The sequence below is a fragment of the Gymnoscopelus microlampas genome, assembly GCF_963454915.1.
Source record: "Gymnoscopelus microlampas genome assembly, chromosome: 24".
Lineage (NCBI taxonomy): Eukaryota > Metazoa > Chordata > Actinopteri > Myctophiformes > Myctophidae > Gymnoscopelus > Gymnoscopelus microlampas.
The window spans coordinates 13909823-13932973 of record NC_139961.1 but is presented as its reverse complement, the minus strand read 5'-3'; the positions used below and the strand labels follow the sequence as shown (position 1 = coordinate 13932973).

General features: G+C 41.3%; 1 protein-coding gene across 6 annotated transcripts in view; it reads left to right on the top strand.

Annotated features, from left to right (window-relative positions):
* dmd (dystrophin) overlaps positions 1 to 23151 on the top strand; it is a 555891-nt gene that overhangs the window by 243134 nt on the left and 289606 nt on the right. For all 6 annotated transcript variants that reach the window (XM_084050679.1, XM_084050677.1, XM_084050678.1 and 3 more), the window contains 3 exons: positions 485 to 666; positions 6375 to 6525; positions 21954 to 22073. In XM_084050679.1, coding sequence (XP_083906805.1) covers positions 485 to 666; positions 6375 to 6525; positions 21954 to 22073 — 453 coding nt within the window. The remainder of the gene's footprint in view (positions 1 to 484; positions 667 to 6374; positions 6526 to 21953; positions 22074 to 23151) is intronic.

Here is a 23151-nt window from a genome sequence, read left to right as displayed (position 1 = left end):
CTTGCGAGTACCAAATGTCCCTAAGTATAGTAGAATGTGAGAAATAGACGTGAGGACCATTCCTCACAATGTCTTCACGAGGGGAAAAAAATGCTTTATGGTTGGAAAAAAAGATTTTTAGAGTTACGTTCACTTACGTTTAATTAGCCTGAATTATTATACTTATAGTTGTGCGCTTGTGTCGAAAAATAGCCGATCTACAAGCTCACAACGCGTTGTGAGCTTGTAGATCTGCTATCTTTCGGCGCTAGGCCTATAGTTAACGCATTCACTACCAGGTATTATTTCAATAATTCGTCTGCTGCTGCCAGCGTTTTTGACCTTATATTGACGATCTTTGGTGTGCTGTGTGTGTGCTGTGTGTGTGTGTGTGTGTGTGTGTGTGTGTGTGTGTGTGTGTGTGTGTGTGTGTGTGTGTGTGTGTGTGTGTGTGTGTGTGTGTGTGTGTGTGTGTGTGTGTGTGTGTGTGTGTGTGTGTGTTCAGGGCTACATGGTGGAGCTGACCTCTCACCAGGGCAGTGTGGGGCGGGTCCTCCGGGCCGGCTCCGCCCTCCTGGTGGAGGGCCAGCTGAGCGAGGAGGAGGAGACAGAGGTGAGGGAGCAGATGAACCTCCTCAACTCCCGCTGGGAGCACCTCCGCGTGGCCAGCATGGAGAGACAGAGCAGGTACGCACGCACGCACGCACGCATGCACGTGCTACACACACACACACACACACACACACACACACACACACACACACACACACACACACACACACACACACACACACACACACACACACACACACACACACACGCACACACTCGCACATCAGTAGCGTTGCTGTCAAAATGAAAGTAACAGTTACATCTAATTTGGGTCCATGGTCTAATGCATGGGGGGGTCCTTGAAATTAAAATGGTTGAGAATCAATGCTATAGCTGTAAAAGATCTTCTCCAATGGGGGTCCGCGGGCTAATATGTGTTAATTTGGGGGTCCTTGAAATGAGCAAGTTTTGAGAACCACTGTTCTAGATGTTTCCGGTACATTCCACTTACTAAAAGAGGATGCATAGTTGCATGCACACACATACGCACATACGCACGCGCGCGCGCGCACGCGCACGCACACGCACACGCACACGCACACGCACACGCACACACACACACACACACACACACACACGCACACTTTTTTGCCACGATAAGTTTGGAGCCTCAGCATCAATACACAAACTGTACAAACATCTGCTATCCGTCCCATGGTGGATCTCTTTGAGTCCATAGTCTCGTCTCCAGTCCCCGTAATGACAGGAACAGCCCACACCAGCTTGCACACAGTTCTTTATCTCCTACTCAAAGTGACAAAGATAAATGGCGTTTTTTATGAATACATACGTTTCATTTCCCCAAAACAAAACAAACAAATCCTCTATTCTGTCTGTCTTAATACTACAGGGTTAGTGTCAGCCGCTGTTGGGAACAGTGTGCTACTCTTGTTTTGTTTTTTTGGGGAGAGGGGGGGGGTTTCCCCATAGTATTATACAGTACCTTACTCTTCTGTATTAACCAGTTGAACCCTAACCTCGCGTCACCAGACTTTCCACCGCGGAGGAAAGCCTGGTATTAGTTCTAAAACTGAGCTGTTTGATCCGGTTTAGAAAAAAAGTGGGGGGGAAAAAAAGTGTTCCGGTGGTTGGTTCTGGTTGGCATCGCATTGTTTTTGTTCCCCACATAATGCAAATAAATTAGTTTAGACTCGCTCATCACTCTACGAGTTAAGAATAATAGATAGACATACCAAACCATTATAATACCAAAAGAAACGACTATACCGAACTAAACCAGTTTTAACCCATTAAGACCTGGAACGCATCTGTTCCAGGTCTTTCTTCAAGTTTTCTTTGGCTATTCAAAAATAGCAGATACAGATGTGCCACTTCAAAACTTCACACGTTACTGTTCTTTCCCTGAAAGTCCCCTGAAAATGCATTTTTTTCCTCCCTTTTCTGCCCTTAAAATGCACTGTTTTGCCCCTGAAAAGAAGTTGTCACTACACACCCCCGTTTTTCCCTTCAACAGACATCCATATACATGAGAACAAAAGAATGTGTGTTTAAGAAGGTGTCAGACTCATTATGAGGCGAAAGGTGATTTGACCAGTTGCTCAAATTAATTAGCATCATAAAAGCAGTGATCATCAAAATAATTCAGCATTTTAAATGCCCTTCTTTGTCCCTCTTATTGCCCTGGGAATCCCCTGAAAATGTACTGTCTTGGCGATGGCAGGACATGTGAAGTTTTGAAGTGGCACATCTGTATACAAGCTCATGGCGCGGCACCGAGTGCCGCGCCATGAGCTTGTAGATCTGCTATTTTTTGAAAAATCGTGTCATTTTTTTTAGAATATTTTTTTCTAAATGTTATGATTTAGAAAACATTTTTAGAATCGGCCTCATGTCTTAATGGGTTAAACTAGGGGAATCGTTTTGGAGGTGCACGGCGCCGGAGGTTCCGGTCGTTGGTTCCGGCCGCCTGCTGACATACGGTTATTTCCCCTTCGACCGGATCAGAAACCCTGAAAATGGTGTTGATCCCAGGCTAGTTAGAACCTTAGCCTCCCTATTCTTTGACACCCAGGTGACTAGTGGTAGTTCGATCCTGATTTGCCCGGTCGAGACGACTAGCAAAGGCAGGCTTTTCCTTATTGCTGCAGATGTCGAAAACGTCATCCATGCTTTTATCTCCTCCAGACTTGATTGTTGCAATGCACTTTATTCGGGTATCAGATTCGGGCAAGCGAGAAATTCAAAGAATGCAACTGATACAAAACGCTGCTGCCAGGGTTTTGACACACACAGTGAGCTCATTACACCAGGCCTCGCTATAGCCGCCCTTCACTGGTTACCTGAGGGTTTCAGAATTGATTTTAACCCATTAAAGCCGGGAACGCATCTGTGTCATTTTAGATGTCTTTGGGCTTTTCAAAAAATAGCAGATATACAAGCTCATAGCTTGTAGATCTGCAATTTCTTTTTAATCGTGAAAATTGGTGCAAATCTTTGAATATACAGTATACAGTATATGCAAACATTTTTTAATTGAAATCTTTGCTTTTGGGAGGTCCCTGGAACAAAATGTTTTGAGATGGGGGTCCGCGGCCAAATACATATCATTTTGCTGGGGGGGTCCTTGACATGAAAAAGTTTGAGGACCACTGACATAGAAACATACGTTTTTCAGAAAACCGTTAGGATTTAGAAGACATTTGTAGAATCCCCCAGAAGCAAAGATTAGAGTTACAAATGTTTGCTTTAAAAAATATATATATATTCAATATATTTGCACGACTTTTCACAAAAAATGCAGATCTACACGCTCATAGTGCGGCACTTGGTGCCACGCTATGAGCTTGTACTGTAAATTTGCTATTTTTTCAAATAGCCAAATAAATCTAAAAATGTCACAGATGCTTTCCTGGTCTTCAACGGGTTAAGATTTTACTGCTCGTCTTCAAAGCACTTTAAGGCTCCTGCTTAGATCTGTTACCTCTCCACTTCGTGCCTCGTGGCACAGAAGGCCTTCACAGAGTGCTTCCACTTTTCACGGTCAGCTCCTGCTATCCTCACTTCAGACCATGATTTCTGCATAAGATTATCCTGCTTATATCTGCGCAGTGGTGGAAAGTAACTAAGTACATTTACTTAAGTACTGTACTTAAGTACAATTTTGAGGTATTTGTACTTTACTTGAGTATTTCCAATTTCCAATACTTTTACTTCTACTCCACTACATCTCAGAGGCAAATATTGTACTTTTACTCCACTACAATTACTTGAAAACTTTAGTTACTAGTTACTTTTCAGATATAAATTATGATATTATGAAACATATATTAACCACTTTAGCCCTATGTTATACATAGGCTATTTGAAAATAGCAGATCTACAAGCTCAGAACGCGTCGCTTTGCGACGCGTTCTGAGCTTGTAGATCTGCTATTTTCAAACATTTTTGTACTTTTACTTTTGGTACTTTAAGTACATTTTGATGCCAATACTTCTGTACTTTTACTCAAGTAAATTTAGAATTCCGGACTTTTACTTGTAACAGAGTACTTCTACAGTGCAGTATTGATACTTTTACTTAAGTAAAACATTTGAGTACTTTTTCCACCACTGTCAATCTGCGCTCACAACGCGTCACATTGTGATAGCATGTTATGCAGACAGATGCCAGGTCATTTGTAGACCTGGCATCCTATAGTGTGTATAACGTCAATGTACAGATTATAGATGTTTTTATATTATACTGTTTAGACTAGTGGTTCTCAAACTTTTTCATGTCAAGGACCCCCGAATTGACACTTATTAGCCCGCCGACCCCCATTTGAAAGATAAGCCAGGGACCCCCATAAAAGAAGATTTTTAGAGCTCTAGCAGTGATTCTCAACCCTTTTAATTTCAAGGACCCCCAGTTTGACATGCATTAGGCTATGGACCCCCATTTAATGACATCTCTATCTCTGGGACCCCAATTCATATTGTAAAATCAATGTTAATTTAACTCAGAGAGTGTACAAATGGAACCAAATGGACCCGTTAGGGTCCATTTGGTTCCATTTGTACACTCTCAGAGTTACAGACCCATAAGGGTCCATTTGGTTCCTGTCCATCATTTAGCTGGGGACCCCCTGGAACCCCCTCAAGTACCCCTGGGGGTCCCCAGAACCAATGGTTTAGACTGATGATTAGTTTAGTTCTGACCTTCTTGGTTTTACATTTGATCATAGATTACTATTCCTGTGCATTTGATGTATTACCTCGTGTTTACCTTGCTTACTGTGATTCGCTCTGGGTTAAGAGTGTCTGCTAAATGCCTAAAGTGTAATTGTATTGTGAATTGTGACGCGTTGTGAGCTATTTTCAGCAAATGTTTCTCTCTCATGACATGCTGAGAATAAGGACATTAGGGTTCATGTGGTTAATGCGGCAATGGTGGGCACAACTCTTCCATTGTAAAGTCCTATATTTCTGTCCAGAAGGCAGTGATATGAAATCAAATTTGGCAATTTTGTGCCTCTAAATGTGTCCGCTCGGCCCGGCTCAAGGCTTGTCGGCTGTTGCATCTTGCTAAAAAACAAGGTTAGTGCGACGGGGGAGCGTGTCAAAGTACCCAAAAACAAAGACTAAAGCCATTTTATACGTTCCACAGGGGAGCGCTGAATACAAACAGAGAAGTACATGAATTAAAATGAGTCCTTATTTCGTGACAGTTGGGCCATCTTGCACACTTTCCATTGCCACTTGGCGAAGCTTTAGAGTTTTGGGTGACCTCATTTGCCTACCTAGCCCATTAAGACCTGGAACGCATCTGTGTCACTTTAGATTTCTTTGGCTATTCCAAAATAGCAGATATACAAGCTCGTAGCTTGTAGATCTGCTATTTTTGAACAATATTGGGGGAAAAAATGTTTTAGATTTTTTTCCAAAAACTGTTAGGATTTAGATTTTTTTAAAGAATCGTCTCAGGTCTTAATGGGCTAGAGTGGCCCTTACAGCAGGAGCAGTGCTATGGGAACCAGCGGGGTGCTTTTAGTAAACAGGAAAATAACTTGTTTTTCTCTGCTGCAGCAAGAGGAAAATAGTTCTCCTGTCTGCTTAGTATGATAATTCACACGGGTACACAGGGACCACATTTACAACGAGGAGTATAGCAAATCCTATTTCATTTTTAAACCACTTGTGGTTAACATATTTAGTGCCAGAGTTTTTTTTTAAACGGGGTACATCTAGTGCTGGCATTCTTACCGTTTACGCTGAAATGTTTAGCGCTGTAGATGCCACGACGAGGACACGGATGTAAACAAAGGGTGCGTGCACGATGGTCGAGGGTCCCGACTTTCGCCTGGAACAATAATATTTCTAACGCGATGCGCCATTGCAGAGTGATCGCCCATCGAAAATGGCTCGTTTCCACCACGGTAAAAAAAGATATGGAGATGTGAAGCTTTTTCTCAAGGAGTTATAATGGGAGTGGACTGGAGGTAGGTTTTTTGGCACGGATCCACATCCGTCCTCTCCATTTTACAGGCTCCGTGGATCATCCCAAAGTTGCGTTAGAGCGCCCTGTGTGGAAAAATAAATACATCAATACATAAATCTCCTCCCGTTTGCAAAACCGTAGATCTCCGGTTTTGGCACTCAATGTGGCACTCAATGTGTTAAAAATTAAATTAAATTAAATTAAATTAAATTAAATTAAATTAAATTAAATTAAATTAAATTAAATTAAATTAAATTAAATTAAATTAAATTAAATTAAATTAAATTAAATTAAATTAAATTAAATTAAATATGAACATGGTGTTTTTCCTCTCCTCCCCCCCGCAGACTACACGAGGTCCTTATGGACCTGCAACACCAGCAGCTGAAGCAGCTCACCGATTGGCTGGACGTGACGGAGGGGCGGATCAAGCGGATGGGGGCTCAGCCATTGGGTCCCGACCTGGAGGATGTCAAACACCAAGTGGAAGAACACAAGGTAGGCCCCACGCGAGGGCAAATCAAATTACCTGAGAGTTTCGATGGCAGAACCCACTCCCGGCTTACCTTAACCCATTAAGACCCGGGAAGGGAACGCATATCTGCTATTTAAAAAAAAAAACTTGAACATTTTGTGAAAATATTTGAATAGAAGATTTGAAGTAAAAATGTTCCTTTTGAAAAATATATATTATATATTTTTCAAAAGGAACTCAAATCTTTGCTTCTGGGGGTCACTGGAACTAAATATTTTGAGATAACAAATTGACATGAAAAAGTTTGAGCACCACTGATATAGAAACATGTGTTTTTCAGAAAACTGTAAGGATATAAAAGACATTTGTAGAATTCCCCAGAAGCAAAGAATTCAGTTGAAAATGTTCGCTTTAAAAACAGATATATTCAAAGATTTCCACACATTTTCACGATTTTTCAAAAATAACAGATCTACAAGCTCGTAGCGCGGCACTCGAGCTTGTAGATCTGCTATTTTTTGAATAGCCAAAGAAATGTAAAATGACACAGATGCGTTCCCGGTCTTAATGGATTAAGTGTTTCTAACATATTGGCTGTCATCCAAAATGAACACAAATCGAATTGGAAGACTGTAAGGCATCACGTTTCTACATTCAGGAGTCAACGTAAAAAGCTGCCCACTGTAAAGTAACAAAGTACATTAATGCTCATGTACAGTACCGTACTTAAGTACAATTTTAAGGTATTTTTTACTTTAGTGGAGTATTTCCAATTTGCAATACCTTTACTTCTACTCCACTACATCTCAGAGGCAAATATTGCACGTTTTACTCCACTACAATTATTAGAAAACTTTAGTTACTAGTTCATTTGTAGATTTTGATTATTATTCTAAAACACACTTTAACCACTTCAACCCTATATACATGTACATTTCGGCCATACATTGCGATCTACATGTACTCACAATGTGTCACGATGCGACGCATTGTGAGCCTGTAGATCTACTATTTTTAAAAGATTAATTCCGGAGTATATAGAGTATTTCTACATTGCAGAATTGGTTCGTTTACTCAAGTAAAAAAATGGAATACTTTCTCCACCACTGGTATCAAGGTTTTTCATTCGGAAGTCGACGTAAAAAGCTGCCCGGCCCGCTAGGTTGCCTTTATTTCACCCATTTTGGAGCATCCTTCTTTGTGAAGGATATCAGTGCGAACAATAACACTGCTTACATGTGTCAAATATGATGTTTGTTTGTTTGTTTGTTTGTTTGTTTTTTTAAGCTGGTACCTACTGAGTAATGACTCCTCATAAATTATGTTTCGTTGTACCATTTCATTTCGTTTTTTCGTTCTTTCTTTTGAATTGATAGCTGTTGGCAGCTACTAGTTCGTTCAAAGAAAATGAAAAGAAAGAAAGAAATCAGACCCAATTTGAAGTAAGCGGTGCCTTTGACAGAGCCAGTTTCTCAGTGTGGCTAGACGCGCACACACGTGCGCGCGCGCGCGCGCGCACACACACACACACACACACACACACACACACTACTTCCTTGTTCGCTCTACCTGTTCCTCTGAATAAATGTTGCAATCCCTCTCCATTCATTTCACAGCACCACTTGAAGCAAATCACTCCCAAGTGTTGTAAATACTGCTAATTAAAGATCAAAATGGCTGTGTGTGTGTGTGTGTGTGTGTGTGTGTGTGTGCGTGCGTGTGTGTGTGTGTGTGTGTGTGTGTGTGTGTGTGCGCGTGCGTGCGTGCGTGCGTGCGTGCGTGTGCGCGCGTGTACGTGCGCCTTTTTTTAATCCGTGCCCCGTGCTTGGCCGCTTGTGTTTCAACTAGTTGCAGGTGTTTGTGCTATACAGACGGACAAACACACAAAGCCAGGCGTTGAAGTGTCGGGCGCCCCGATTAAACATATAATTGCGCTTGAAGGAGATGACATATTAAAAATGGCAAACGTCTATCTGTTTAAACAGAGCTATCGGACTCGGATGTAAACAAAACAGCCAAGTGTGAGTCACGGAAACGTTCCAAGTTCAATCTCGATCGCGTTCATTACCAAGCACCTCCACTCGAAAACACTGCCTTCAAAGGATGCTGATCAACCACTTAAGCCCCTTTTTATACGTTGTCGTTCAATGTTCTCGCAAAAATAGCCAGTCTCCAAGCTCACGACGTGTTCAAGCATGTTTTTTGAAAATATAACGGCAGAAAATAGGGATTGAAAGGGTTGAAAGTATTTAACCCATTAAGACCGGGCAAAAATCATGTGCAAATCTTTGAATATATTGTTTCTCAAAGCGAACGTTTGTAACTCAAATCTTTGCTTCTGGGGGATTCTACGAATGTCTTCTAAATCCTAACAGTTTTTTTGAAAAAAAAAAACGTATGTTGCTATAATCAGTGGTTCTCAAACTGTTTCATGTCAAGGACCACCCAAAATTATATGCATTTGGCCGCGGACCCCCATCTCAAAATATGTCGTTCCAAGGAAGATTTTAGTTAAACATTTTCGCTTTAAAAATATATATATATTCAAAGATTTCCACATTTAAAAAAAATATATAGCAGATCTACAAGCTCCGCTATGAGCCATTTTTGAATTGCCCAAAGTATAAAGTAATGGTTAAAGTGGTTACACAGACATGCCTTTCCCGGTTTTAATGGGTTAATAAGCAGCCAGGGAGGCTGGCAGCATGCAGCAGCAGGTGTCTTCTGTTTGAGACACACAGGCGTTATGTAAACATGCAAACACATGGCACGGCACCCTGGGTAGCTCAGTGGGAAGGGCATAAAGCATTAACATAATGCCTGGCAGGAGCCATTTCCACTGTGTTTTTGACACGAGTTGGCACAGGGGGACCGACCAACCAGGAGGATTTATTTAATGTATTTGGTGATAAAAGGGAGAGATCAGACATGAATACAGCATTGAAGATTGGGCAACCGTATATTGCATAGTAGCAGTGGGGGCCATTTTCTGGTTCCACTCAAAAATAGTCCATGCATTTTTTCACATAGAGATTTCCAAAAATATTTATATCAATTATTTTAAGCCTAGAATCAAGCCATCCTGGTGAATCATGACCATAAAAAAGATGTATTCTGTGAAATAAAAACATTGAATATGTAATTATATGATATACTATATTTAATAGATACCCTTTGTTTTGCCGTTTTCAATACATTTTTTTTCACAAAATAAAATGTTTTATGGTCATGATTTACCAGGACCCTGGATGGCTTGATTCTAGTCTTGACATAATTGATATAAATATTTTTGGAAATTTCTATGGGAAAAAAATGCATTGCCTTTTTTGAGTGGAACCAGAAAAATGGCCCCCACTGCTATGCCCTATAGGCTCTTATCTCTGCATGACTGTACTTCCCTTTGCCAGAAGGTGGCATTATTCCCATTTCCTGTTCCGGGTCGGTGTCTCATATAGCTTCGTTTGATTGGCTCAGCAGCAGATTTGAACCCGGAAACACGCATGAAGGTGTTGTTTGTTTCCAGGTCGAATCTACTGCTCAACCAATCAAATGAAGACCAAATGGTCATGGGATACAGCAGGGGCCTTCAGGGGACTCCTAGGGGATCCTCAGAGTTACTACAGGGGGGCCACCAAATCTTTGTGTGATTTTGACATTAACCACTTGAACCCTCCCTATTCTGAGGGGATCAGAAACATTAGCTGACAATATCAGATCTACATCGACAAAATGTTCAATACATATCCTTAAGGGACGATTAGAGAACAATTACACCTGAGAGCTAAGATCCGAGAACCAGATCATTTCACATATTTATTATTAAACAAGAGTTATTCAATATTAAATATCAACTAACGATTGCTTCTCTTACAAAATAAATACAATGAACAGTGCCGAAACAAGTCACACTTTTCAACCATGTATTTTTCCCCTTTATTGAACAGCTTAGTTAAATCTGTCAAAGGCTGAAATGTGTTTTATGCGTTAATATTTGAGTCCGAGATGTGGTGGAGTAGCAGTAAAAGTATTGGAAATTGGAAATGCTCAAGTAAAGTACAACTACCTCAAAATTTTACTTAAGTACACTTCTTGAGTAAATGTACTTAGTTACTTTACACCACTGGCTATGCTCTGCCACAGCACAGCTGTGTTGTGCATCGTTTGGTCCATCTCCAGGGTCGTGACTCTCTGCGACTCTCTAGTCCATTGGTTCTCAAAGTGGGGTCCGGGGACCCCCAGGGGTCCTTGAGGGAGTTCCAGGGGGTCCCCAGCTAAATGATAGATTAGGCACCAAGATTAGGCACCAAATGGACCCTAACGGGTCCATTTGGTTCCATTTGTACACTCTCAGAGTTAAATTGACATAGATTTTACAATATAAATTGCGGTCCAAGTGATAGAAATGCCATTAAATGGGGGTCCGTAGCCTAATGCATGTCAAACTGGGGGTCCTTGAAATTAAAATGGTTGAGAATCACTGCTATAGAGCCGTAAAAATCTTCTCTTATGGGGGTCCCTGGCATATCTTTTGAAATGGGGGTCCGCGGGCTAATAAGTGTCAATTTGGGGGTCCTTGACATGAAAAAGTTTGAGAACCACTGCTTTACACCACTGCCACAGCACAGCTGTATTGTTTGGTCCATCTCCAGGGTCGTGACTCTCTGCGACTCTCTAGTGCAGTGTTTGTCAACCTTTTTGATGCCAAGGTACACCTGGCTTAGCCAAAATATCCCAGGGTACACCTAGATATACGGTGCGTATATATATATATATATATATATATATATATATATATATATATATATATATATATATATATATATATATGTATATATATATATGTATATATATGTATATGTATATGTATATATGTATATATGTATATATATATATATATATATATATATATATATATATATATATATATATATATATATATATATATATATATGTATATATATATAATATTTACTCTCATGTACACAAGATGTAATAAAGAAACCTTGAACATTACAAAATGTCTTTGGCCTACAAATATATAAACTTGGGTCAGTGCAATGAATGGAGAAGATGAAAAAAAGGAAAGATTTTTAAAAAAATATATAGGAAAGATTGGCCACAATAGTCTTAGTGTGAAACTGTTTTAGAACGATAAAAACACTTTTTAAGTCAGTACAAATGTCTTTGTTTGAAACTTGAGTCCTTTTTAGAAACACTGAATATAGCAACATTGTATGCCTTTCATTGTTTTCAAGGCAAAAAACAAACCATGTCACTCTGCCTTTCATGAATATTCAAGGCAAAAAAGTACCATATGTCATTGCTATGCGCTAACTGCTAGCATCAAACTCCACTGGAATTGATAGTTTTAAACTCTCTAAAATGGATCTAAAATGTTGTGCTTACCTCGACAATAAGTGTTGTCCCTATCTACTTCAATGGACTACTTTATAATTTTTTTAACGAGGCACAAGAGCGTGCGCGCACAACGAGCGTGCACACACACACACACACACACATACACACACACACACACACACACACACACACACACACAGTCACACACACAGGCTGCAGTGGCAACATATTTGCATTCCTGGTGATGGTCGCTGCACTGAAAGGACTCGGCCGTGGCTGGGTGTGAAACGGGTGACGGCCGCGCCATTGTTCTCGAGGGGCTGGTTTCACACGTTCTTCAAAGCCCACGGTACACCTAGCAAGTATCCACGGTACACTTACTGTACCATCTACCGCGGTTGACAATCACTGCTCTAGTGGACTCATCAGTCACGGTGGTTGTTTGTGGGTGTTTTGTCTGATTCTTGATCAATTTCCAGGCTGTAGAAACCTCTGATCTCAGGCATCCCCTGCTTACTGACATCGCAATAGCAATTTTGTCCAACCGTAAAATAGAACAACTCCTCTGAAAGGGCTTCAGAAACGCAAGTGAACTCTAGGTCAGGCGTTGTTTATTCCTCCTTCCCTTTTCCCCCCTGTCCAAAACCCTTTGTTTTGGTGCAGCGTTTGACTCCGATAATATACTCCAAGATTGACTCATAGATCTCTGTGAAAAAGAAAATAAAAGATGACTCTTCTAAAAAAAAGCTGTGTATCAACGGGGCTTGGAGGACGTTTCTGTAACTCCCCAAATCATAGAGTCAAGCATTGGATAGAACACCGATCCTTTTAATTTAAAAGACTCCCAGTTTGATATATGCATTAGATCAGTGGTTCTCAACCTACTGTACCTGATTTTTTTTGTTTGTTTTTGGGGGGGGGGGGGGGGGGGTCCCCAGATGAAAATTTAAGGACATTTAAGACCTTTTTAATACCTCAAACAAAAAATAATAAAACAAAACATTAGTCCATCAAAAGTACAGTACTAAACAAACTATATGCTATAAAAAAAAAGGTCAAACATTAGCCAAATTATCAAATAATATAAAAAAGGAATGCCTCGCGACGTGAGGCATTGTGAGCTATGATGTGCTACCCTTTACGTCATGCTAATATTATAAACGTTCAAACTAGCCAATGTCAAATATGCAGTTGCCCAATTCTCATCTAACATGTTAGAAAGCTTTTGTAATACTGCATAGGTGAGAGAGTTTTCCAGACAAGCTGCCCTTGTGATTTAACCCTTTAAGACCTGGAACTGTGTCATTTTTAGATGTGAGTTAAAAAGCATTATTTTACACTTTGGGCTATTCAAAAATAGCAGATATACAAGCTCATATCGCGGCACCGAGTGCCGCGATATGAGCTTGTAGATCTGCTATTTTTGAAAAATCGTGAAAATGTGTGCAAATCTTTGAATATATATATTTTTAAAGCGAACAATTTTAACTCGAATCTTTGCTTCTGGGGGGTCCCTGTAACAAAATATTTTGATGGGGCTCCGCGGCCAAATACATATAATTTTGGGGGTCCTTGACATGAAAACGTTTGAGAACCACTGATATAGAAACATAAGTTTTTAAGAATACTGTTCAGATTTAGGAGACATGTAGAATCGGCTTCAGGTCTCAATGGGTTAAATGCTCCACGTCTTCAAAACTATGTTAGCAACGCACACAAGCTATCAGCAAATGACAGCGGTCCAGGCGACAGTGACACAGCGACTTGGTGACACAGAGCAACAAACAATGCCGTTGTCGTTGCGTGAGTGCATGGAGGGTAAGGGTTGGCCGCCTATATTGTTTATTGTTTATTACGGATCCTCATTAGTCCTCACCACAGTGAAGACTACTCTTCCTGGGGTCCAAACATTCACCCTTCACAATCCAATTAAAACATAATACAATGGAATTCTACCATTACATAATTAAAACAAAACAAAACAAAAATGATTGAACATTTCGGTCGTCACAAATTAAATGATTACAGAGTATATTACTTTTTAGTTTACAAACAAGAAATTACAAACAAAACAATTGGAATATCCAATTACTCATAGTTCAAACATTAAACAGGCTAACTAAACCTAACTATACTAATCACGGCTTCCTTCAATTTCCTTTTGAAGCTTGATTTATCGTCTATCCTTTATACCACATTAGAACTGTTTCATTCTGTATTCAGCCACCTGTTTTGGGGATAAGCGATTTATTCGGCTGCGTAGCTGCACATCATTTTGAAAGGAGCTGCATATTGGAAAGCTAATGACACAACAGCTTTGGAGAAAAAGCATTAAGAGAGAGGGAAGCTTTGTCACCTGCCTGCTGAGACACACACACATTCACTGTACACACATTCACTGTACACCCACACGCTGGTTTATGCACAATGATATGTACCAATTATGTATTAATCACCGACATCTATCAAAGAAATAATTACAATTTAGTGTGTGTGCATTCCCACTCATCTCATTCCACTCGCTAATTTTCAGCTGTATTTCTAGGTGTTTGGTAATTGTCACCTATTGTGTGTTTACGTGCATGTGCGCGCGCGCGCGTGCGTGCGTGCGTGTGTGCACGAGTGTGTGTGTGCGTGTGTGTATCTTGTCAGAGTCGGCAAACTGCCGGCCTCGGTTGGGTGACATACAAGTTACATCTAGCAATGTCTAGCTAGCGCATAAGTTCCCACTGATCAATCAATCAAGCTAACGGGGTGGGGAGGGGGGGGGGGGGGGGGGGGGGGTGGGTGTAGATCATTAGAGTAGCACCAATTAGAAGACCCCATGCTGTGTTCACATCTGAACAGCGGGAGCCATACGAACACCCCAGGGAAAGTGTTTGCATTAGAGAGAGAGAGAGAGAGAGAGAGAGAGAGAGAGAGAGAGAGAGAGAGAGAGAGAGAGAGAGAGAGAGAGAGAGAGGGGGCCTGTCACAATTATTACATAATCACCTAATTGCAATATATTCTTGCATAATCGTTTTCATGTCATGTGATGTCATACATTTTTTTTTAAATAGTGGAAATTGCAGATCTACAAGCTCAATGCTTGTGATGAGTTTTGAGCTTGTAGATGTTTTTTTTACCCTATTTGAATACATAAAACACAAGGAAAGAGAATAGTGAGAAAAGCAAGGCTTTCCCAGCATCACGTCAAGTTTTTGGTGCGAGTTTAAAGTTGATTAACTGGAAGGTTTAAACGGGGATTTAACACAACATCTCCCCCGGAAGGATCGGGGGTATTTCCAGCTTTACTCTTATGTCCATATTGCCTACAAAGTTGGACAGAGCTAGTCTTAATCTGTCATTTAGCTGGAGTGTGCAGTTTAGTGCCAGACAGCGCTGTCCACCACGGTGAGTGGGAGAGTTCAGGGGAGACACGGTCAAATAGAGGCGGTCTGATCCAGTGGTTCTCAAACTTTTTCATGTCAAGGACCCCCAAAATGATTACGTATTTGGCCGCGGACCCCCTTCTCAAAATATTTTGTTCCAGGGGACCCCCCAGAAGCAAAGATTTGTGTTACAAATGTTATAATATATTCAAACGTTTGCACACATGTTCATGCGATTTCTCAAAAATAGCAGATCTACAAGCTCATAGATCTGCTATTTTTGAATAGCCAAAGTATAAAAGGTTACAGTGGTTAAAATGATTGTGATGCTATACTAACACATTTAGCTGGGGACCCCCTGGAAACCCCCCCAAGGACCCCTGGGGGTCCCCAGACCCCATTTTGAGAACCAATGGTCTATTCAGTCCTCCTCCTGGTATAACTGTTTGCCAATCAGCAGAACCAAGGGCTATGAGCTCTCCGTGGTCCTGAAGTCAGTACAATACAGTGTGTTGCACAGACTTCAGCACCACGGACAGCGCAGAACCCCTGAATACACTACATCAGTGGCTCTCAAACTTTTTCATGTCAAGGAGTTAATAAAGTTAATAAAAAGGAGTTAATAAAGATATACAAGCTCGCAGCGCGGCACGAAGTGACTCCCTGTGAGCTTGTACATCTGCTAAAAGTGATTTTTGACGCTGTACTAACTCATTTGGCTGGGGTCCCCCTCAAGAACCCCTGAGGGGCCCCGGACCCCACTTTGAGAACCACTGCACTACAATAGCTAAAATTGGTACAGCTCTGTTTTGCTTTTAGCCAGCACTTTTTTTGTTATCAATTATGGACCATGATTTATGTGTCTTCTAACCATAAGGCACATAAAAGGAGAATACATCAAACAATGAAACAAGCACATAACACAAAAACTATGCAGACAGTCATCTCTCAAGAGTCATCTCCCTAAACATGTAGTGTCAGTGGGAATAAACAGTGGACTAAGAAAAGGGAGGGGCCAAACCAAGTTCCTGTTTCCACACAAAAAAAGGAGGTGGTGGCCCCAGTGCCGCTTTAGACTCCACAGGGGCTCTACGCATGATACGGGACATGTCTCGATTTTTTTCGGCTTTCCCGCGGATAAAGTTACTTTTTTTGTTACTTTATTTCGGTTTTAGGGTGACAAGCAACGCTGCGCAGCCTGCGCTGATGTGAACGCAGTAATGCACGTTATTTTCTGCTGAAGGGAGGGGGCGGAGAGGGGGCTCCTTTGATCGGCGGGTAGGCGGGGCCCCACGCAACCTGCGTAGTGTGCGTGTAGGGAGAAGCGGCCCTGGGTGGCCCCCAGAGGAAAAAACAAATGAAAAATAAATATATATTCTTTTCTTTAACTTTGTCCTTTTCTGGGTTCTCAGATTGTGCAGACAGTGACATGAATAGAGAAGGAATGAAAAAGCCCACCTCACCCCCATCCCAGAACCAACAATAATATGGGGGGGAAAAAACACATGTGTAAAGCTATGCTTTCTTCATTACAGTTCATACACTGTAAAAGACAGTTCATATTATACCTTTAATCTTTAATCTTGCACAATTTTTCATTTACCCTCCCGGACATACAGTCACAAAAAGGGAAACGATTGGCCCCCAAACACACCTCGCATTGGTTGGTAGTTACATTGGAAAACAAGAGGCGTCTCAGTTCAATGGGATAAACAAAACTCTCGTCCCTGCTGGGGTCAAACCATTTAGAAAGAGGTCGAGGAGTGGAAGCCCAGTAATATCATCTGGAGTCAGGCAGCGAGAGACCGCCATCAGCTTTAGCTCGCAGTAATAAGGAGAGTTTTGAGACGAGGACATTTTTTCCCCATGCCACACAGATTAGCTTTTAACCAATTGAATGAATTTTTATACACTCAGGTATTTGTTGTTGTTGTTGAATGTCATTGAGCACACATGTGGTCCTGCACTTCAAAGCTGAGCTTTTATCATTTTGTTGAACCTCAGTATAATGACAATAAATTCGGATTCTGATTCACTTAAAGGACGACTTCAACCTTTTTCCTCGCTAATGCTCATTATAATTTGGCACAATTTTTGTCTCAGAGGAGGGCTGTGGACAGTTCAGAAACCCGCCTACCAGTGACATCATCGATGGAGAACCGCAAGCTAATAGAAACTGCAGTCTTTATACTCCTGGAAAGTTAACATGCTATAATGGAAGCCATTGTTCTCACGTTAATAAAAATGAATAAAACAACGTTGAAAAAAATACCTTAGGAAGAAATTGGTACCATTTTATCATGAGCATTAGTGAGGACCAATTATATGAAGAAATAGGTTGCAAATGGGTGAAGTTGTTCTTTAACACATTTACTGCCAATCCCGAGATATCTCGGGACATTAAATCCACCCGTTACCCGCGGATACCGAGATATCTCGGGTTCGTCTTTTTATGTGGTTTGATAACGAAAAAAAAATATTTTGGTACCATCCTTGATTTTTTTTTTTTCCCCATGACGCTTCCGACCCATCCTATGAGAAAATTTCCGACAACCGTTTCCGGTTCGTTTTTTTATCCTGAAAAAACAGTTTTTCCCTGGTTTTGGCTAAAGATCATGGTTTTCACACGGTTTAAAAAACGAATGGTAAGCTCCGGTTGTATTTTCTTTTCTTTGATCGACGAACGGTTATCCTCTTTGTGTTTGAAAACGATCTGATAGCCGATCGGAGGCTAAGCTAATCTAAGATGGCCGGTGGGGAAGGCCGGAAATCACGTCACAGCCAAACGGATATGACGTTTGCAGCCTGTTTTAGCCGCTGATACCACAGAAGAAGAAAAAGAAAGAAAAGCCTAAACATTATGAGGGCTCGTACGTCCGTCGTTGCTGTTTATAAACACCATCCGATCGCGGATTTTAATGGATATACATTTTTTGTGAACGGTTCAAAAGGCTATAAAACTCAAAAACGCTGGCAGTGGGTGAGTACCTTATGAATAAACTCTAGCGGTGTATGTGTTAAGCGTTGTTGTGAAATATTTCATCCGGATTGAATCTGATTTCAGTTGGTAGTGTTCCAGATTTGACAGCCCTTTATGGAGAAAGCTGATGGTCTTAGCGTAGTTCTACTATGTGCATTTTACAGTTGTCATCCACCACGCTCCTTTAGTTACACTTTTACTGTCTTATCCTTGGATGTATCTGGAACAGAGCGCTCTGGGGCTAAACTGTTGATACATTTGAAAGCTAATTTGTGAGATTGACTGTATCTTTTCAGCATGCGACGGGATGGGCTTTTTGTCATTTATTTTCATTGACTGATGCTAGATTGTAGAGATGGTGATGCTTGAGTCCATACTGTCATACACTATGAGAAAATGGCGTACATACTAAACTAGAAAAAGTGCTCCTCGGAGCACAGGTCTCCGCCAGGTCAGGTAAGTTATTGTGGCCTCCTGGTGGCGCTATAATAATATAATATAAATTTATTCCTAGATCGTTCACGGCAATCGGACACTGCATTCATGATTTGAGGCATTTTGTTCCAAAAATGTGTTTTGCTAAATTAGACCTGCTGGTGGCGCTATAACAGGCCAATGTGAAACAGGGTGGCATTTCTTCCTCGGCCTAGTGGGAATGTGTGTGTGCAATTTTATGGAAATCGCAAGCTGCGTTCATGATTTGAGGCAGTTTGTTCAAAACGGACCAATCCTGCATACTTTGGATGGCAACCTTAACCAATGAGGATGGAATATGGGAAATCGGACAGATCAGGGTTGATCACATGACTATAGAGATACTGTGTACCGATTTGCATGAGGTTTTGGTTAAAAACTGTAGGAGTAATGGGAAAAATGGGTTTTGCACAAATCGGCCTCCTGGTGGCGCTATAACAGGCCCATGTGAAAAACTTGAGGCAGAGGTTCTGAATTGGCATCCATGGAGTGTGTGTACACAGTTTCGCAGCGACCGGGCCAGAGATTAGCTGGTAACACACGGACACACGGACACACACACGGACGGAGGGTAAAACATACTCTCTCGCCATGCCTTTCGGCCTGGCGGAGACAATAACCTGGCTGCCTGAGTGGGTATCTTATTTACATGTTAAAACTAAAGATATTCCTAAGAACTTGAAATGATTGACTGCCTCTAGTTCTTCATTCCATATCTTGATTTTAAGAGGATTCAATTCCTGCTCTTGTGACCTAAATAACACTTATTAAAGGACGACTTCACCCATTTTCGACCAATCTTCAACCAATGTTCATGATAAAATGGTAAAAAAAAAATCTACTCGGTCTGTGTCTCATAGGAGGTCTGTGGACACTTCAGAAATCTGCCTACCAGTGACAGAAAGCCTGCAGTTTCTATTAGCTCGGATTTCCCATCGATGATGTCACTGGTAGGCAGGTTTCTGAAATGTCCACAACAGCCGTCCTCTGACGTTCAGTTGACGTCTTCCCATCTGCTGTGTGTGTGTGTGTGTGTGTGTGTGTGTGTGTGTGTGTGTGTGTGTGTGTGTGTGTGTGTGTGTGTGTGTGTGTGTGTGTGTGTGTGTGTGTGTGTGTCGTGTGTGTGTGTGTACGTGTGTGTTATAAGGTAATGCTTGGGTGGGTGTATTGTGCAGTTTTTGTGCTGGCTACTGAATAGTGTATTATAAACAGGTCCATCTCTAGGGTCTTGGCTCTCTGCGACTCTCTAGACTACTCATCAGTCATGGTTGTTTGTTTGTGGGTGATTCTTGATCAATTTCCAGGCTGTAGAAACCTCTGCTCTCAAGCAGCCCCTGCTCAGTGCTTACTGACATCGCAATAGCAATTTTTGTCCAACCGTAAAATAGAACGACTCGTCTGAAAAGGCTTCAGAAACGCTAGTGAACTCTAGGTCAGGCGTTGTATAATTCCTCCTTCCCTTTCCTCCGGCCTGTTTAACCCATTGAGACCCAATCTCAACAGTATTCTGAAAAACGTATGCTTCTATATCAGTGGTGCTCAATCTTTTTCATGTCAAGGACCCCCAAAATGATATGTATTTGGCCGCGGACCCCCATCAAAATATTTTGTTCCAGGGACCCCCCAGAAGCAAAGATTTGAGTTAAAAATGTTCGCTTTAAAAATATATATATTCAAAGATTTGCACACATTTTCACGGATTTTCAAAAATAGCAGATCTACAAGCTCGTAGCGCGGCACTCGGTGCCGCGCTATGAGCTTGTATATCTGCTATTTTTGAATAGCCCAAAGTGTAAAATAATGCTTTTTAGCTCAAATCTAAAAATGACACAGTTCCAGGTCTTAATGGGTTAAAACCCTTTGTTTTGGTGCAGCTCGTGACTCACATCATATACTCTATAAACCCATTAACACATTGCCTGCCAGAGTTTTTTTCAGATTTTTAGCTGTTGCCTGCCAGGGTTTTGCCATGTTTTTGGTACCTGTTCGCGTAGCCACAGATTTTTTTCCTCCAGTATGATTGATCCCCAGATGGTTTCTAATCACAGATGAGATTCAGGTGTGGTTTCACAAATGTCAACGAGGTCATTTTGACCTCGTTGACATGTTTGGTTGATGTTTCAATATAGCTCAAAAGCAGTAGTTTTAAACCAAAAAACAAAGTGAATTGTTTGTCCGTTTGAATTTTAACATTGAAGTGAATGGAGCAGCAAATCTTCGAACATTTTTAGCTCCTAATCTGTTCATAATTCGACAAGGGTTGAAATTATAAAAAAATGCAAAAAAAAAAAAAAAAATTTTTTTTTGAAAAAAAAATTTTTTTTTTCCCTTTTTTCCAAAGACGTATATATACGTCATTGGCAGGCAACAGCTGATTTCTAAATGACGTATATATACGTCTTAGGCAGGCAATGTGTTAAAACCGGGAAAGCATCTGTATCATTTTAGATGTTTGCATTGGCTATTCAAAAATAGCAGATATAGTAGATGTGCTGCTATTTTTGAACATTTTTGAAAAATCTTGAAAGTGTGAGAACTACTGATTTTAGAAGGCATTTGCAGTGGTGGAAAAAGTACTCAAAGGTTCGACTTAAGTAAAAGTATCAATACTGCAATGTAGAAGTACTCGGTTACAAGTGAAAGTCCGGAATTCAAAATTTACTTGAGTAAAAGTTCAAAAGTATTGGTATCAAAATGTATTTAAAGTACCAAAAGTAAACATACTACTATAATGTTTGAAAATGGCAGATCTACAAGCTCGCATCGCGACACGTTGTGGGCTTGTAGATCGGCTATTTTCAAATAGCCTATGTATACAATAGGGCTAAAGTGGTTAATGTATGTTTTATAATGTAATAATTTGTATATGCAAAGTAACTAGTCTTCAAATAATTGTAGTGGAGTTAAAGTACAATATTTGTCTCTGAGATGTAGTGGAGTAGAAGTAAAAGTAGAGACGATTGGAAATACTCTAGTAAAGTAAAAGTACCTAAAAATTGTACTTAAGTACAGTACTTGAGTAAATGTACTTAGTTAATTTACACCACTGTTTAGAAGGCATTTGTAGAATGGGCCTCAGGTCTCAACGGGCTTAAGATTGACTTATAGACGTGTGTGTGTGTGTGTGTGTGTGTGTGTGTGTGTGTGTGTGTGTGTGTGTGTGTGTGTGTGTGTGTGTGTGTGTGTGTGTGTGTGTGTGTGTGTGTGTGTGTGTGTGTGTGTGTGTGTGTGTGTGTGTGTGTGTGTGTGTGTGTGTGTGTTGTTGCAGCTGTTACAAGAGGACCTGGAGTTGGAGCAGGTGAGGGTGAACTCTCTGACACACATGGTGGTGGTCGTGGACGAGACCAGTGGAGACTGCGCCACCGCTGCCCTGGAGGGCAAACTGCAGGTACGCACACACGCACGCACGCACGCACGCACGCACACACACACACACACACACACACACACACACACACACACACACACACACACACACACACACACACACACAGTATGTACACTATTTGCCAGCCTGTGTTGTTAGTTTTAGTTTTTTGTTTGCGAAGACAAATGACTCATTACCACACAAATTACTATTGACTTTGAGACTCTCTCTCTCTCTCTCTCTCTCTCTCTCTCTCTCATTGTCTTTGTCTGTCTGTCTGTCTCTCTCTCGCGCTCGCTCTCGCTCTCTCTCTCTCTCTCTCTCTCTCTCTCTCTCTCTCTCTCTCTCTCTCTCTCTCTCTCTGTTAGTCGGAAAACAGATTGAATAGGAACTCGTTTTTTTCTTTGCTGTTTTTCTGTAATTAGGTTTGTGCACTCCACACATTGTGTGTGTGTGTGTGTGTGTGTGTGTGTGTGTGTGTGTGTGTGTGTGTGTGTGTGTGTGTGTGTGTGTGTGTGTGTGTGTGTGCGTGTGCGTGTGTGTGTGTGGGAGAAAGTGTGTAGGCCTATTTGTATGCATGCAAAAATGGATTCCTGTGTGCAAGTACTGTATGTGTGTTCAAGTGTGTATTTGTGTTGGTTCCATTGCCCCTGTGTGTGCTTGTGTTCATCCGTGTGTGTGTGTGTGTGTGTGTGTGTGTGTGTGTGTGTGTGTGTGTGTGTGTGTGTGTGTGTGTGTGTGTGTGTGTGTGTGCGTGCGTGCGTGCGTGCGTGCGTGCGTGCGTGCGTGCGTGCGTGCGTGCGTGCGTGCGTGCGTGCGTGCGTGCGTGCGTGCGCTTAATTCTCTATGCTTGTCATATTGTGTGATGTACGAGCCTTAGCTCCCCTTGTTAGTTTCCATACACTATGCAGAACAGAGCCGGTGCCCATTAAAAACAACAGGCAATCATTTACATATCGTTGCTATCGGGCAAGAAACCTCCCATCTCCATGATTCTAACTTTTTGAGTTTTTTTCCCCGTAAATCAAGGCCCCACTTGATCGTACTACAGCGTCACACAAAAGCATCAAAAGTAGCCAGATCTACAAGCTCGATATCG